This window comes from Crassostrea angulata, chromosome 7 (genome assembly GCF_025612915.1).
Source record: "Crassostrea angulata isolate pt1a10 chromosome 7, ASM2561291v2, whole genome shotgun sequence".
In the NCBI taxonomy this organism is placed as follows: domain Eukaryota; kingdom Metazoa; phylum Mollusca; class Bivalvia; order Ostreida; family Ostreidae; genus Magallana; species Magallana angulata.
This window is the reverse complement of record NC_069117.1, coordinates 15,578,082-15,597,043: the sequence shown is the minus strand read 5'-3', so window position 1 is coordinate 15,597,043 and position 18,962 is coordinate 15,578,082. Positions and strand designations below refer to the sequence as shown.

The following is an 18,962-nucleotide window of genomic DNA, read 5'->3' as shown; positions in this document are numbered from 1 at the left end:
GATTCCCTCTATTTCTTACAAAAATTGATAATTCATAGCTCTGTAGAAACTAACATGACTGAAATCTACACATCCTGTTTATCGTTGGTCAAGACCTTCATCAATCTAAGAAAAATCACGGACTGCACAAAATAATCATCATGATATCAGACCCCCATAGGAGACAATCTGGATGTTTCTTTTATCTACTGTACTGATGTACATTAACAATAGTTTAGTTAATTTTACTTACTTTTGACGATCAATATATTAATTTGTTGAAAGATGTATCAGTAAATATAAACAATCAAGAGCCTTCTTTGATGATTCATGTGGGTTATGTAGGTACCGATTATTGCAGAAAAAAAAAAAATGTCTGCAATGTTGCCACCCTCACATCTTGCATGAATCACCAAAGAAAGCATTTTATTGTTTAAATATTTCATAACAAGTACATGTATTGATAAATGTCATTATATTTTGACTTACACATTAATTAACACTCAGAAATAAAGTTTAATATTGTACCACACCTGTATGTCAGATGGTGAAGACAAAACTTGAAAACTAATCATTAAATGCTACTAAATGCAATACAGGTACATTTGTGCTGACTCAAAAAAACTTTCCATGAAAATGGCAAGTCATTTGATCTATTTTTTCCCTATCTATCTGGTTGAATTACACAAAACTTTATATACAGCTTGCATTAAGGAATACTGATTATGGAACATGTATTATGGAATTGATTTTTGATCTTGTGTTTAACAACAACTTTTAGCTACTAATAATTCAATGTTACAATATTACAAATACATGTACATGTACCAATCCTGGTTGGCCAATCCTTCACATTACAGTGCCTAGTTCTTTAAATCAAATTGACACCAATTTCCACTTACTTGTTGTGTCTAGGTACAGCTGTACTGAGCTTCCGTCTAATGTCTGGTTATCTACACCAGATATATTGGTAAACCTATCAAGTTAAACAACATTTAATTCATGTTAATATATTTACATCCACCAAGTATGATTCCCTCTATTTCTTACTGAAATTGACTGTAATTCATAGCTCTGTAGAAATGAACTGTCAGTGACAGAACTAAAATCTACAAGCCTCGTTTATCGATTGGTCGAGACGTTCATCAACCAAATAAAAATCACTGACGGCACAAAATAAACATGACGATGTCAGACTCAAATTCCCATAGAAGACGATTGAGCTGTTTCTTTTATCAAACGTACTGATGTACATTAAGAATGAATTAGATAATTTTACTACTTTTCAGTATCAATTTATTAAATCGTTATAAGAAAGATGTTATATAAACAATAAAATGCTCTCTTTGATGATTCATGTGGGTTATGAAGGCAAAAAAAAATTTGTGGTACTTAACCGGCTAATGCGGGTTATGTATTTTTTTCTGCAATGTTGCCAGCTTTATATCCCGCATGAATCACCAAAGAAAGCATTTCATTGTTTTAATGATCCGTATAAAACATACCACTCAAGGATTTCAATTTCACAACAATATAACTATGATAACACACATTCCAGTATCCACTATAGTATTTCTGTACATACCTTTGAAACAAGTCTTGAGTGAAATTCTGCCCTATTCCAATCACTCCCCAGGTTTCTCCATGTCTCACCGATTCTAACGCAGCATTCATGTCTTTGTATATAACCTTAATCAAAAGAGAAGATTAACTTTATTTAGTACAGAATAGAAAGAAGTAAGTTTTGCACAAATGTTGTCTTGTAGCAAAAAAATTGAACTATTATTTGATGAACAGTATAGCTTTGGCCTAGGGTACATGTTACAGCTTTACAGTGGTATGTACTTGGCTTCCTCATTGAAAAAAAATAATCAAACAGGGGCCACTGGAGTTATAATTATTTATTATTTATAATAAGACATTTCAATTACATGCATTATCTATTTCTGGGACACAAAACATAGATGAATACACCATTAATTTCAATGAGGTTTTGTATATAAATAATTTGTTTTTCTCAAAATGCAGATTCCTCATCTGGTTTAGATATTTGTTGTACCTTATCAATTGTTTCGTTGTCCAGCTCTCTAATAAACAGCTGGCCTAAGCCTTGGGTCTCATTGTTCACTATGGCCATCTTTAACCCGTATGGAGCATTGCCAATGCAGACACAAAATAGAATGATTTGTATTGATGGCAGAATAAACTGGAACAGAAGAAACCTAATAAAAAAAGAAATTCATCCATTGTAATTCTTTTCTTTTCAATCAAGAAATATTCTTCTTACCAAGGGCAATTCAAATCACCATAATGGCTACCTGGTTATAAATTTAAATAAGATGTCTGACCTGTCACATATTGTAGCTAGTGATATAGATGAGTGAAACAAATATCAAAATGATTGATATACTGTGGATTCCTTATTTTACGCGGGTACTTAATTACGCGATCCTGTCATTTTGTATAAAATCGCTGGAATATAGAAGCGCAAAGGCATAACTTTTATCCTTATTTCTAACAGCATCTCTTAGAAAATAAAAACAAGATTTTTAAATCTGCAAGGGGTGCTTCTTGCAATTTTTTGCAGATATCAATTCTTCACATTTTTTATTAGGAATCTACAGTTCTGTTTACCAAAAAAAAAATGTTTGTCCCCTATTTAATTTTACTTTTGTCTAAATTACCTTTATTGTCAATAGGCAGATTTACAAGCAAGCTGATTTACATGTCAAATAAGATACCAGTATTTGTAAGCACAATTTAAAACAGGGCCAAATGCGAAAATAATCCTAATAATAAATCGAAATCGAAATCGAAAATAATAGTCATTCTAAATTTTATTTAAATTTGTGTCATTCAGAATAAATTCTGTTTACAAAATCAAACTGTAAGGTTTTACTCATTTGTATATTATCACTGAAAAGATATAAATTAAATGTCTATAGAAAAAATGATAAATTCATTTATTTATGGTTATGGAAATGGATATACATGTATATTTGCATGAGTGCATACACACACCATCAAACCCACACTCAATATCTGACACAGACTTGTGCACAACTTAGAAATTTTAACCTTTAAAAATCCCACTTAAATGTTATGTAATACGTAATTCATGTAACGAAAATATGATTTTGCTATGGATATCAAATCTCACCCAATATTCCTCTTCATAAATGTGATATTCTTAAGGAATTGAGCAAATATGTTTCTTGGAGACGGTAATCCAAACAGACAATGGCATTTCTGTGGGGGTGTCTGCACAAAAGCATCTGTAAAACAAAGCACATGTTTTTCTATTCTAATCTTTATTTTTTACATCATTAATTATCTAATACAGTTAATCACAATTGGAGTTCACAATTACGTTCCAACAAAATTTCTCATAAAAGACTAATTATTATAAGAGTCATTAAAGCAGATACGCAAAAGAGAAATTAAAGAAAGAACATGTACATGTCAATACATCCTAAAGTGCGTTACTCAATTTGTATGCACACAACGCTGTAGTTATGAAACTATATCTTTCTAAAAATAATGATTCAATGCTTAAATAGCTGTTCATTTATGACGCCACTAAAATGGGTTAATTCCAGCAATTTTGCAAACTACCTGTAATTAAAATATTGTCACCTTCCTTTATGTTTTGCCTTTGAAATTACAGAGCGAGGTCTGTCTGCTCAAGGACAATTTTTACACATGTTTTTGTTCATATGATTATACACATCATAGTTAAAAAAAGTACTTGAGCAAGCATGCACTTGATGTTTTTCAGTCAAAAAAAAAAAGGTCGAAAACTCCCATATTGTGCTTCAAAGATTAATTTATCAAAATGCAATATAATACTTATATTATCAATATGATTTCCATTATCTTCAACCTTATTTCTAAAGCTCTCTAAAATTTTAATTTTGAAGGAGAGAAATGCATAATAGCGCATATACTGGTAATCCTTGGGGTTTTTCCCTTTCTAGATTAATGTTTCACATTTGTTATGTACAGTAAAACACGCTTATAATAAAGTGCCAGGGACAGGCAGTTTTATTTCGTTATAAGCGTAATTTGTCATATCCTTCAAGTTTACAACATGAATAAAATCACGGGGGAAAGAAATCGCTTTGCTGTAAGCATCAATTCATTATTAGTGTGTTCACTATAACTATGTTTTACTGTATATCTTTTTTTAACCATTTTGGAAATAATGACTTTAAAACACTGCTGTGATGTCCTTCCTTTGTTCCAACAGTTGAAAATTTTACCTGTGGCAGTCCCATAATAATGAGCTTCTTAAAATCAGACCGTTACCAGTGGTTGCAGTAACTGTTATCCTTCAAAATTGGACTGTCCAAGGTAAATCAACAATGAAATTCAATGGTAGTATTTTAGGTACAATATACAGTAAAACATGCTCATAATGAAGTCCCAGGGATGAACAATTTTACTTCTTATAAACATAATTCATTATATCCGTCAAGTTTACAACATGAAATAAAGTCACAGGGAATGAAAATCACTTTGCTGTAAGTGCCAATTCATTATAAGCGTGTTCACTATAACCGTGTTTTATTGTGTATGTGCCTCAAACACTTCAGTATGAAAAAATATCAGACAATTTTTTACTTTAACGGGCCTTGAAACTCTTTGATATTTTTTCTTACAGAACTGTTTTTGGCATACATCCATTACAGATATGTTGATACTTCTAAGTACCTATATCCTCCCAATCTTGCTGCAACAATGGAGTTGTCTCCCCTGCTGGATCATGTGCAGAGTTTACCATCTTCATGGTAGGTTTCTTTGGTTTTTGATTCTGAAAACAAGAATGATGGAATTCCATTCATTTATGTTGATGCAGATCCAAGATACATTCATTGGTAATTGACGAATATCTTTGAAAGGTTTGATATTTAAACGCATTCATGATGAAAGCCAATTTTGGCCCTCATAAATCAATGGGTTTTTTAAGCGTTCTTAAGTAATATATAGCTAACAGTAATCTACTACATGTAGCTGTGTGTGTATGAGGAAAAATTTAAAAAGAATGCTTTACCTCACCCTTGGGATTCAGATTGTAAGTGTTTTGATCTGCATGGCATAATTTCAGGAATATAGTTTCCAAACTCTAAAATATTGAAACAAAAAAATTATTTTGAAAATGATTATGTTTGGAATTATTAACATTACAATGACTTAATCATATTCAGCATTTTGCACAGAGTTTCTACACTCTGTAAACCAACTTTAATTCCTGTGCAAGAAAATTTTTCAAGATTAGCGAGGGCTTCGTCATCTCAAATATACCTCGCCACAAAAAAATTCTTGTGTGTGGTTGTCATAACCAAAACGGGTGTGAATATGGCTGGTTGGGAAAATAATAAGTTGTCACAACCAGGTTATCTTTTGTAAATCGTGGAATAAAGTCATCATGAATGAAAACTTTGGTTTACAGTATTAAGTAAACAAACACTTACATCCTCTTTATACAGATTCATCAAATTATTTGGTGCATCTTCTGCTAAAAGTCTTCCATTTCTCATTAAGCCAACCTTGGACAAGAACAAAAGCTAATTTTGATTTGATATACCAGGTACATGTATTTTCCAAATTTTTTAATGATAATTCTTCCTTCCTTATATTTGGTATCATAGTTAAATCGCCTCTCCATGAAGAAAACACTGTTTAATGTACATTCAAGCAGTATACACATTTGACCAAAAATCATAAAAAATTAAAGTAAGCATAATAAAAGGCCTCACTAACTTATCACCTCATTACCTTATCAGCTTGTCTAGCTTCCTCAATGTAATGTGTGGTTATGATGATAGCTGTTCTGGAATTCAGTTGCCTAGTGATTCGAAGTAAATGTTCCCATATTCTGCAAATATCATATTGAAGTTTAACTAGCACATTTCTATACAATACAATGCAATAAGGCCTACCATATAACACATTTACAAACATCAAACAATATATTTTTTTTTTTTTGAAATTGGCATGCACTGCAGAAAAATTTTCAGATTTACACTTAAATATAAAGCATACAGCATATGGGGAGAGGGGGAGTCACAATTTGCAAAGGATATCTTTAAATCAGAAGGATGAATTTAATTTTAATTAAAGGCAATCCCTATGTAAAATAAGATTTTCGTTTTCAGGAAAGATTTCTAATAAAATCTGGGGGAGATAAATTAGAGGATGGAACTCCATCTCCTTGAAAAAATTTAAATTCCTAGATATGCATCTTTTCAGTCATTGAACACTGAGATGGATTATTATATAGCACACACACCTCTCTCTCTCTCTCTCTCTCTCTCTCTCTCTCTCTCTCTCTCTCTCTGCGTTGACTCACCTCTCTCTCAGAATGGGATCCACCCCGACTGTTGGCTCATCCAATATCAGTAACTCAGGTTCCTGTAGTAAAGCTACTGCTAAGGACACTCGCCTCTTCTGACCTCCACTGACATAAGAGTTACACATACATCATGGAAATGCAGCAGAATCATGAGAATTAGCTCTCAATCCAATACTGACATCTTAATTGCATTTGACAGTATCAAAAGTATTTTTGGAGAGGTTTTGGGATTACTTGGGTTTGTAACAATTTTTTTCCACTACTCATAAATGTTTATCTTGAGAAAATATAAAATGCCCTTGCTGAGAACTTATATTTTAACAAATTCTAAATTTAATTTCAATATATTTTATTACTTTCAATCTGAGTTTCTTGAAATTCCTTTATTATATTTCCTTGGTTTTCTGACAGTATCTGGTTAAATATAGATTCAGTTAGGGAATATATTCATTAACAAATATTTGTTCCATCAATAACAAGTAAGAACTATCCAATATGTACTTATACTGCGGTCTTCACTAGCCAAGGTTTACAGATCTTTGTTAACAGGGGATATAATTATATTATAAACCTTTAACCAAAATGAATCCTAATATACAGACTGAAACATTTTATTCATCCTGAACGACTTTAAATAAAGACAGAATTTGCATATATGAAAAAAAATAGGTAATTTCATCTATATTCACAAATGCAGCATAAACCAGTACTGACCTACTTGTGACTGACCTGAACTGCTCAGTTTAACTAAAATGTAATTTTCTAAATAAAATCCAGCAAGCTTTGGGGTTTACCTTAAATTTTCCACTAGCCTGTCAGCTTCAGGAAGTGTTAAGAACTGTAGGAGGAATTCCATTCTACTCTTTCTTTTACTTCTTGACATTCTGTGAATCCTCCCAAAGTAAGATAAAGTTTCTTCTATGGTCATCTTGTTGAACAATGCAATTTCCTTTTTAAAAAAAAATACAAAATGAGGTTGATAGATTTGAAAAAAAATATGTTGTTCTTTTTACCAAAATGTTATAAATGAAATGAAATTGAAAGAGTTTTTGTCATAATTATTTAAGTTTAATAAATGCTCAGGTCCAATTTATCTGCTACATTAATCATTTTCATAAACGTGAGTTATAAAATCTCTCTCTCTCTCTCTCTCTCTCTCTCTCTCTCTCTTTCTCTCTCTCGTGAGTGCCTGTCTGTATTTGAAGTTGTCAAGAGGCAACAGTCTGTCTCTAAAATGAGCCCTTTAACTGGGTCATGAAGAGAATTAAAATAATAGCCTAGACATTGGCCAACATTGCATAAATTACTGTGTCAATGTTTAAATATGCAACTAGGTTAAGGACATCTGAAAAGGAAGAGATTAGGAAATCGATTTGACATCAAAATACAAACAGCAGTGGCAGATAAACTTACACATTTACTTCAAAATTTATGCATAATCATGTAGAAATTGACTAAACAACATGTGTTGAAACATTGACATTATGAAGATCCGTGTTTTGCCATAAATTTGAAAAAGAAGACTGAAAGACCAGCATGCCTGTTGTACAGCAAAGGTTACTCCAGAAATATAAGCATTATCATACTCATTTAATGATAAAAAAAAAGAAAAGAAAACAAAGAGAGATGAGGATGAGTTTGTAAATGATTGGTGGAAATCAGTAGTAAATTATTACGAGTTAAATTTTAAATGAATGCAAGATTTTATCCTTCTGTGCGACATTATTTGTAAGAATTGAAATCAATCTGTTATCAGCATTGTGTCATACACTATGTGTGTACTTTGTGTGTACACAAGTCTAATGTGTTCAATATATTATCAGATGTAGGGAGATAGATAAATTTTAGGTCAGCAGTAACTAAACAAGTTTTGTTTACAAGTAAAATGCAAAGACAAATCCTGAACAAATTAAGTGATAACACTATTTGTGTCAATCAGGGTCAGGAATGTTTTACAAAGTTCTGTACTTGACTAACAACATAACGTAAAAGAATAATTAAATACACTATTTTTCATAACGACCCTACTTCACAATGAACAATGAATATATATATATGTTTTAAATTAAGTTTGTGTGTTATTTTTTTTAAGAATATGCATTCCTTCAAAAACAAGGATGAGATATAAGTTATAATAAATATATTTTTATGAAAGTCTTATTAAGCATTGCTATATAAAAGAGTCCTTTAACCCAGACAAGTGCCTGAGTCAAATTTGTTTTAAGCTCCTCAGGAGCCTGTAGTACAAATGATTAACCCTATCAAGAAAATTACTTGAGGCATGTATCCCACTAAACTTCCTGGAACCTCGTGTCCCCTAGCTCCTGGTCTGTTGCCAAGGACAATTACATTTCCAGAATCTACTTGTAATCTTCCAACAATGCATCTCAGCAATGTTGTTTTTCCACATCCACTAGGCCCCAGAAGTCCATATCTAAAATACACCAATAAAAGTTTATGAATATATTTAATGTTTAGATGATTACAAAAACATTTCAAAAGGAAACACTTAATTTTGTTAATATTGGTATACTATATACAGGGTTATTTTCACTCCATGTTTCTTTTTTTCACTCTTCTACACTTGGAAACAGTTTCGCCCCATCTCGAATTCACCCAGACACAGTTGTGGGATAAGAACTATTTCATAGTAACACAGTAAATATAAAATTTGTTTTGAATTAGCCCAGTCTAAAATTTGCCCACTGACAACGATGGCAAAAGGGACAAAAATAAAATGGGGATAAATATACATGTACATGTATCCCTTTAAACAGAAGTAGAACTCTGATTTCCTTCTCCAATAAGGACTTATTCATGAGAATTATATTGATATGTTTGACAACACTGTATCTTACATTGTTCCTCTTGTCACTGTCATATCAAGGTCCTTTAGGACCTCTAGCTTTGACTTGCCCTTCCCATAGCTTTTGTAGAGGTGCCGTGTCAAAACTGCTACCTCACTCATTTCAGCAACTCAAATGTAAGTCAATTAATGATTCATCTGAAAATAAATTAAAACTGAAAGTTCAAGTCTTATCCAGGATAATACAAAGAAAGTAGTGGTAGAATTGTTGAGCAAGGTTTTTATACATTTCAAGGTTTAACAGTGAAATCTGAGCCATGACTTAATTTATGAGTCCCAGTAACTGATAACAAGACCTGCTGCCAAAGGTAACCGGCCAAAGCAAAAAGCAACAGGAGAGAACTGGTGGGAGGGACTTGTGTGACTTACATTTTCCAATGGGGGGGGGGGGAGAGGTAGGGTTGAATACCAAATCCCAAAGCAAGTTTTCAAAATGTATAAACAAAATTTAGCACCACTAGAAAACTTCAGGCAAATGAATTGGAATTAATATCAAAAACTAGTGATGGGAAATCGGAAAATTTTAATAATCGATTATCGGAAATAATCGAAAGTGTATAATCGATTAAATAATTGAAAGTTTTAAAATTATGATAAATTGAATAAAACAATTCTCTGAACAAAAACTTGCGTCTTGCGTTGTACATACAGTAATATACATGTACTTGTTTCAGTTGTTTGAAGCTATCAAATATTTATTCAAATAAATCAAATATGTTAATAAAATTTAAATATTATTATGCACATACAATCTTATTTACTGCACCTGGTTAGAATAAAAGAAAATTAGGAAATAAAAATATGTTGTACCATTTATAATAACTAGGAAGATAGGAACAAGTTCAAACTTCAAACAATAAACATAAACAATTTAAAATATTACAAATTAATTTTAATTCAGAGTTCAAATCCCATTTCAAAAACATTCAACAAAAACAATTTTAACTGTTTTTAAACATCATAACTAGACAGTTCACAACTGACCGAGTCACATGACATACAACTTCAGTGTTTCACCAGTACCTTTCAAGGTTTTTCTTCAAGAAAATGAGCAAGTCAACATTTGCACAATGTAGTCTTCTTTTTAACTATTTCCCCTGCTATACTAATTGGATCTTGATTTGCAGCATCTGCCTCGTCCATGAGGCTTGCACATGGCGTTGCCATTTTGTTTAAACCTATTTTCGTTTTAATGTTTGAAAAAAAGTCGTCGTACGAAGAATTTTCGTAAATTACAGTTTTTAAAATTTTTTTTTAAACAATCGATTATGAAAATCTTAATTGATCATCAACATCGGGAGTCATTTAGCGACCGACTTTCGATTGTCGGCGATAATCGGCCCATCACTATCAAAAACTCATGTAAAAACTTCATTTTGAAATTTCAGAGCCGTGAACAATGAAGTTCATGACATTTTGACGGTGATTGGCGACTAACGTTAACAGTTCGTGAAGTTGCAAAAAAATGTTTTAAAGTTTTAAAGACTTCGGTACATGACATTTTATTTCCAGATTTAAATACGAGTCAAGTCTGTGCACGATGGGTTCCAAGACTTTTGAATAGTAAAAATTTGGAAAATAGAGTAGAATTATCAAGACAGTTTGTTAAAAAAATTGACAGAGGCAGCACAAGTTTTTTTGGACAGGATTGTTACAACTGATGAAAGTTGGTTCCACTACTATGCTCCAAAAACAAAACAACAGTTCAGCCAATGGAAAAATATACACTTTCCTCCACCAAAAAAGGGATTGTGCACATCTTTGATGACTGGGTAAAGTAACACATTTCTTTTGAGAAAAGTTTACTTTATTTAGTGTTGACGTTGGGTAACATCATAATTTTTTTATCTGATGCTGTGGGTTTAATTCAGGATCATTTTGCATTTAATAAAATTATCCCTATTTATGCTTCTATTATGATAAAAGTTTGCATATTGATAAAATTAAACACGAATTTAACAAAAATAATAGTTTTATACATTTTATTCATGTCAGTAAGTTTTTATCAAGGTTGTCCACAAACTTTACAGACAACCCTCATATACATGTAGATAATAAACTATACATAATAAACTTTCAAATTGTGGTTCAAAATGGCAATCCAAACTCTTTGCCATTTTGAATCTCATGCCCAAAGAGTTTTTTCCTGATCTGATAAAAATCCCAACATTTTGAATTTAGAAACATCTATAGTAATATTGTACAAGATAAATGAAATATGTTTTTTTTCTGCAGCTTCTTTTAAATTTGGAATTATTTGGAGCTTTGTCAATTCAACATCATATTGAAGACTAAATGTGCCACCTTTAGCGTAATGAATAAAAATACAGGTGGATCCAACTGTGCACGTTTCAGATAACAATTTTAATGGAAATGTTTTATTGGCTATGCCCTCCAAATGGTCAAACTGTAAAACAGTATATTTTTATACAACATGTGTTGGTAACTCTTAAATCTGAAAAATTATGCACTCCACTACATAACGAAAGGTGGTAGGCCGATAACCATGGTCTATACAGCTCGATCTACAACTCATCAATGAAGAGAAATATTTTTAATTATGTATAATGTAAAATATAATTCATATGATGAGCTCTGAAACTCTATACTGACCAAACATCAATTTAAGTCAAACTGAAAACAGCGATAACGACATAATGAGGACAAAATTAGTACGACTGTATATATTGTTGTGTAGCCGAGAAACTACAAAACATATAGTTCAAATATCTGGTGTCTTACCTGACAATATGTGGCAGACAACAGACAATGGTAAAAATATATAAGGAAAAACAGGGTAACAGGTGTGGTGCGGTATACGGCAGGATCAGAACTGGAGCTCCAGTAGATTGGACCAGGTAAGGCTGGGGTGGACCAGGGTCAGAGGTCATGCATAACAATACACATACAATAATACAATGCGTTTACACTACACTCCTCCCCGTTTTATAATAAAAAGATGAATGTATATATACTATACAGTAGGTAATCTGTTTGAAAAGGTTGACAAAACAATTAAGATACTGAAAAATATGCTTAAATATCTCTAAACAGGTTTTGGAGGAATTATTTAAGAAAACTACCATATGAAAATACAACGAGAATAAGTACAATAATAAATCCCACTTGAAATGGGCAGAATAATATCTAGCCCTAAATTTAGCAGGAACATTACAATGTGATATGGCATTGTGGACATCAGTGTCCTAAGGCACCTATTATCAAAGATATGAATTTTGAGTACTGGAGTTGGCTCATCGCATGCAGTTTCGTCAATTAAGTAAACGGGACGTATATTTCTAAATATCTTGATGATGTGCTGGTGCTGAAGGTGATCCTCCCCTCCTTACACAGTTAGGGTACAGACAATGCTGAGTAAGGTAAGGCCTCTATGTAATGGAGTGATCAGAGTCCACTAACAAACACTTGTACGGTATTTACAATTATATACCAACAAATTATTGTCCAAATGCAGCTTTATTCTGGTGAAGTGAAGGTAGGTATATACCAAGATAAACAAGAACTAATGTGGGCCTATGTGGAAAAAGGCTCTGATCCATATGGTAATATCTACAGCGGAGTTTAAGATGCAACATTCTAAGTCCGCCGTCTCATGATCCGCAGAACATTCTGCTCCGTCATGAACTTCGGAAAACTCCTGTTGATCTAGCTGATGATTCTGTAACTTGGAAATGGTCTTCTGTTGCATTATGTCAGAATCCAGAATTGTTTGTATGTATGTCTATACAAGCCTTTGAGGATGTTGAAGCAGTAGCTGATGTTTCCTATATACATGTATACCTGTAGATTAACTAACTTAACAGTAACGGAGAGCTATCAAATATCAATTATTAAAAGCACAAAATGGATTAAATCTAATTATGACAATCACCCTTTCTTGACTAACAATTATTTCTTGTATAATAAATAACAAAACAAACTAGTTTTACATGAAAAGGAATGCTTCTTTCAACTACACACTGTATCAAAATATGAACAACCAAAAATATGAAAACATGGACGGGGAATGTTAACTATAAAATGCTGCATGACAAAGAATACTGTTAATGATAAACTATAAATGTGACATGACCCTGATCTTGGAACTTCTTCATCGACTGAAATACAAGGTACATGAATAACATACAGGTACTATGATAATCTAAGTATATTGAACTTCAGTAGTGCAAATGACAAGCATATAACATTCTACTGACTTGTTCAGAACATAATGCATATATCTTACATATTGAAATAAATGCACATTGTACCGATATTTGTTTATACTAAACTATGAAAACTACTAGCAAATATTACATAACTAATACATGTAATTACAAGTTTCTAATAGGAAAATTGGCTTGGAAACAATGTTTACTAAAACATAATGATTGTCAGATCTACATATTTAAGTTACTCTTACAACTGTATAGGATTTAATTGTTGTTCATACTGGTTTGTCAATAACATAAATTTATCAGCAGCTGCAAATGTCTTGATACATGTAACATTCTGCTTAATGAATCATAAGTTATTAACAAATTTACAGTTATTTCTCACTAGCAGTCATATTTCAGATGATTCTGCTCCAGATCAATTGCTTCCATTCCCTTTGTGATGGTCTGCATGTCTGTGACCAAAGAGTCGACATGATTCTTCAGGGTGGACAGCCGTTGATAGACCTCAACATAGTGTCTCTTGACTGTCCGCAGCAAAGTGTCTTGTTCATGTGTATCAAACGACTCTGGCTGCTCTCTTCCATCGGTCAGTGCCTCAGCAAGATCTGACATTTCATGTTCATTGCAAACATCTTGCCTATCATCTTCACCACAATCACTGTGTATGTTACCACTTTTTGTGTTAGCGTGATCTGGGGATGATTGCAGGTTTGACAAGTGTTGCTTTGGAAGCATTGTTGCAGGTTGCTGCTCGTATTGTTCAGGAGGCAACTGAAGTGCTAGGAGTGGCGCAAGTACACCTTGCAAATGTGGTTGTTGGCACTGCTGCAATAACATGAGTGTTTGCTTAGATCCATGGGTTTGTGTGCTCCTTGCATGGTCAGAACAAACACTTGCTTTAGCTGTTACAAGGATATTGCCAGACAATGAAGATGAACCCTGGTCAGATACCTCAACAGTTAGCGGTTTTAAAGCGCCCACTGTCTGGACCGACTCAGAATTGTAGCAAGGCATCTGCATCTTGTAACTCTTCTCCACATTACCAGGAATAGATTCAGTACTAGCTGAAGCCATTAGTGGTACATAACCACCTTGCGACTTTGCCGGATGGACTTGCTACTGAATGCTACCCGCAACTGTCAAACCTGCTCCAGGGGGAGGTATGTTACTGCCATTTAACAGAGTCGGACTGACTTGATCTGTTAGGCCTGGGGTCAGATCCTGCATCAGAGCTGGTGCCATACATGTATTTTGGCATGGTACATCTTGCAGTATTTGACATGGTACATCTTGCATTTGAGTTTGTTGATGTACTTGACCAACATGGTATACATTTGACCTGCTTTGCTGCATTGTGTAATGCTGTGGTGGAGAGATAATCTGATCAAGTTGTGTCTGAGAATTGTGTTGTTGCGGCTGTTTCATGTTGATTTGGGTCTGCAGTGTTGGAGTGGTCTTATGATTGAGTAGTGTCTGTAAGTTGTGTTGTTGTTGCTGCTGAATGCTGACTGGTGTTGGTAATGCTTGAGTGTAAACCTGTTGTGTCAGCTGATTTTGTGTTGGCAATGTCGGAGCATATCTCTGTTGTGAAACCTGTTGTGAGTGTAGTTGTTGGAATCCTGGTAGTGGTTGAATATGATTTTGTGTCAGTGCCTGTTGTTTAGTGATGTTTAGCATAGCCTGATTTGGTGTACATAGCACATACTGGTTGGAAGTATTTGAGTTCTGTGTTGATTGAACTGGTGGGTATAATGTTTGTGACATAACCTTGAGATCAACACCTTGACCAGTACATGGAATGTAACCCGCTTGTGGTGTAGTGGCTGTTACCAGGTTTGAGTTTGTACCTTGACCACTGAATGGTACGGAACCGCCATGTGGCACAGGTGCAATGTTTGCAAGTGGTACTATGTTGGCATTTGTACCATGATCACTAATTGGTACGTAACCACCCTGTGGTATGGATGCATTGTTTGTAGGTGGTACATTATTGACGTTTGTACCCTGACCACTAATCGGTAAGTAACCGCCCTGTGGTATAGGAATACTGTTGGTATATGTACCAGGTACCATGTTGAGAATCGTACTATGATAACTCATCGGTATATAGATGCCCTGTGGTATTGGTACACCGTTGGTAAATGGTACATTATTGACATTTGTATCTTGACCACTTATTGGTACGTAACCACCCTGTGGTATGGATGCATTGTTTGTAGGTGGTACAATATTGACGTTTGTACCCTGACCACTAATCGGTAAGTAACCGCCCTGTGGTATAGGAGTACTGTTGGTATATGCAGTTGGAACCATGTTGAGATTTGTACTATGACCAATTAACTGTACATAGCTTCCCTGTGGTACAGGTACGCTGTTGGTAGATGGTACAATATTGACATTGGTTTCCAGACCATTAAATGGTACATAACTACCCTGTTGTATAGGTATATTGGTGGTAGATGGTACTACGTTGACAATTGTACCCTGACCATTGAATGGTATATTGCCGCTTTGTGGTATGGGTACACTGGTGGTTGGTAGTACTGATGCCTGAGAAACCGATGACTGGAAATTGCTTGGTACCTGGGAAGGAAATCCACTTAGACTTGATGTTGTTTGGTATGGCATCATTAACCCCTGAACACTTGACGGTATGGAACCAGTCGAACCACCCTGTGCCTGGGAAAATGTACCAGTGTAACTTGTTCCAGTGGCCCTTGAAACGGTATATCCAGTTGGCATCACTCCATAGGCATTTGATGGTAAATAACCTCCAAGTGTCATGGAAGAACATCCAACTGACATATTTGTGTTGTTATTTTCTGGTCCCATTGAAACACCTGACATTACCCCCCATGGATTTAGAATAGCACTTTGCGGAGGGTATTGAGCTGAATATGGTGTTCCATATGGTGCAGGGATTCCACTGTAATGTTGGTTGAATCCTGGAGGGGCATTATGACCATGTAGCACTGTACCTGTCTGCAGGGAAAGTTGGCCTGTAGACACTGGACCTACTAATGGTTGCTGAAATGCACTCTGTGCACTCACCCCCTCACTAATATATCCAACGTTGATTGGATTAGAATACATCTTGTTGATCATATTGATGGTAAGTCAATGATTTGTCCATTATTGACTGCATGGTTGACTGCATGCTGGTGATCACAAGTAATCAGTTCTAACTTTAGTAATTTCAAAGCCTGAACTAATTTTGACAAATAAATGAAATATCTCTAATTCAAAAACTTGTTTTAAAACAGAGACTGAACAATAATAACCTGGTTCAGTAAAAAAGACAATTTGAAAAATTTAGAAAAAAACAAAAATTCTCTTTTTTTTTTTAAACAATTTTTTTCTAAAGTGTAATTTTAAAAAATCTGAAAAATTTACAAATATAACAGCCCAAACTACTTGAACTTATGATATGTTCAACTAATTTAATACAATTTAATTGTCAACAGATGTGAAAAGACCTTAACGTGATCGATGTGAACTTATCAAATAATGCTGCCCACAACTGATATACTGCAACAGCAGCAAAAAAAGTTCAAGAAAATATTTCAAAATATTACTTCTCCTAATGAATAAAGTAAATGTTTATGTAAACAATATAATAACCTTACTTAAAACTAATAACTTAAGCTTGAAAATATATTTTATAAACTACTAACTAGTCTAATGTAAACAAACACGTTTTCAGAAAAGTGAAATCGAAAGTGAAAGTTACTTTCACTTTAAAACGTCACAGTCGATTTGGCGCTAAAAATGGCGACAGACAAGACGACCGAAACAGTAAACAAAATGTCAAAAATATGAAAAACATTCTCTAGGTAATAATAACTACAAATATGACTTTCAAAGGTAGATAAATGCTTGAGTGTGACGATATACTACATAAATACGAAAAATAATTGAAAAACTACGAAAATTTTATACTCTTGAACACGTGTTTACAATTCACGCTTATCATGCATGAGAAACGGTCACCCACGTGTTTACAGAAACACGAGTGACAAAAATACAAGACGAATTATACTAAATTTCGTTCTAAGTACGCTTATGAAAACGCAAGTAAACTACAATACACAATAGAAAAAATAATGACAATATTGAGTTCCGATATGAAAATATCACGACGCCGCACGTGCTAACTGTCAGCACGCCGTGACAAAAAACACACTATGAAAACATGAAATTACCGGTCAAATTTCAGGAATAACGCACCTGACGCTTATAATAAACGTCCAATGCAAAAACATGTTGCTCAAAAACGAATTTGACCAAGAAAATCCAAACGGCGATATGTGTATCGCCGTGTGGACAAAAATATCCAAAAATACACAAAAAATACAATAAAAGTTTACCGGCGACGCCAATGTTGTGTAGCCGAGAAACTACAAAACATATAGTTCAAATATCTGGTGTCTTACCTGACAATATGTGGCAGACAACAGACAATGGTAAAAATATATAAGGAAAAACAGGGTAACAGGTGTGGTGCGGTATACGGCAGGATCAGAACTGGAGCTCCAGTAGATTGGACCAGGTAAGGCTGGGGTGGACCAGGGTCAGAGGTCATGCATAACAATACACATACAATAATACAATGCGTTTACACTACACTATCATATATGCCATATAAAATAAACGAAGTATACTTTCTACGGCAAAACTCAAACTGGATCGAAAAGTGAATTGGTAATATCAGACAATCTACTCTACGGTATTTATTTTTGTCGTACCTATTTTTCATGTAACTGTCAGAATATTGCGAAACGATACTTTGTGTTTACATTTTCCACCCCTGCGAATGTGTTCGGAATGTTTTCTTTATCGTTGCTAAGTAAGTAATAAATCCAGAGGTGCTCGAATGAAAGTTCACGAGACTTCACCAATATTTGTTCACTTCCTGTGAAATTTCGAGCGGAAGTATAAGTGTTCGGATAATATTCTCAAAATACGTAAGTACTGGTCGTTTTTCATATCATATCCTACTGTGATTTATGTTAAAACGGGAAAAAATTTCAAGATGTATGTCTTATTTTACCATCTAGCAGTTATTTATTTAAACGATAATATTCAGAACAGAGTTATCGTTCGTGTGCAAACACGTGTAGAGTGGTTGAAAATATAACCATTGGGTTGCTTAATAAATTCATAGCCATGTTTGATGCTTGTGGTGTGCAATACCATGTTTTAAAAAAAATAATGGGTGTCTGTTTTGCATTAAAACTTAGTATATCGAGCCATTTTCAAGGTACATTCTGCATAAAATGGTATAGTCTGTTTCACTATTGATGTTATTACTAGGTCAGGCGCGGATCGAAAATTAATCCTCAGGAGGGATCTCTTTTAAGCATGTTAGTTGTTGCAACAGCAGACAAAAACTAATTTTTGTATAGTCATATTTCTTTCTAGAACACATTTTATTCACCAATTAATGAAGATAAATTTAAAATCAATAAACCTCTAGATTTTATATTTGACTACTATATTAAGAACCTAGATACATGAACTGTGAAATAGACTTTATACACGAGGTACGATTTTTACTGCGAAACTGAAAGGGTCAAATAAAACC

The 18,962-nt window shown here is 33.8% G+C and overlaps 1 protein-coding gene and 1 pseudogene across 3 annotated transcripts in view; both read right to left on the bottom strand.

The window, feature by feature from the left end:
* Nucleotides 1-18,962, bottom strand: part of LOC128191210 (ABC transporter G family member 20-like) — a 30,601-nt gene that overhangs the window by 11,552 nt on the left and 87 nt on the right. The window contains exons 2-14 of one of the 3 annotated variants that reach the window (XM_052863295.1): nt 18,124-18,182; nt 9,193-9,338; nt 8,609-8,768; nt 7,129-7,283; nt 6,332-6,439; nt 5,758-5,857; nt 5,454-5,528; nt 5,033-5,104; nt 4,693-4,792; nt 3,140-3,254; nt 2,039-2,201; nt 1,565-1,668; nt 882-955 (exon numbers count right to left, since the gene is read on the bottom strand). In XM_052863295.1, the coding sequence (XP_052719255.1) occupies nt 882-955; nt 1,565-1,668; nt 2,039-2,201; nt 3,140-3,254; nt 4,693-4,792; nt 5,033-5,104; nt 5,454-5,528; nt 5,758-5,857; nt 6,332-6,439; nt 7,129-7,283; nt 8,609-8,768; nt 9,193-9,302 (1,336 nt within the window). In that variant the 5' untranslated portion in view covers nt 9,303-9,338; nt 18,124-18,182. Of the gene's footprint in view, nt 1-881; nt 956-1,564; nt 1,669-2,038; nt 2,202-3,139; nt 3,255-4,692; nt 4,793-5,032; nt 5,105-5,453; nt 5,529-5,757; nt 5,858-6,331; nt 6,440-7,128; nt 7,284-8,608; nt 8,769-9,192; nt 9,339-10,223; nt 10,396-18,123; nt 18,183-18,962 lie in introns of those variants that run through there. The other 2 variants (XM_052863296.1, XM_052863297.1) reach the window with 2 other exon arrangements.
* Nucleotides 13,721-16,696, bottom strand: LOC128191208 (uncharacterized; annotated as a pseudogene).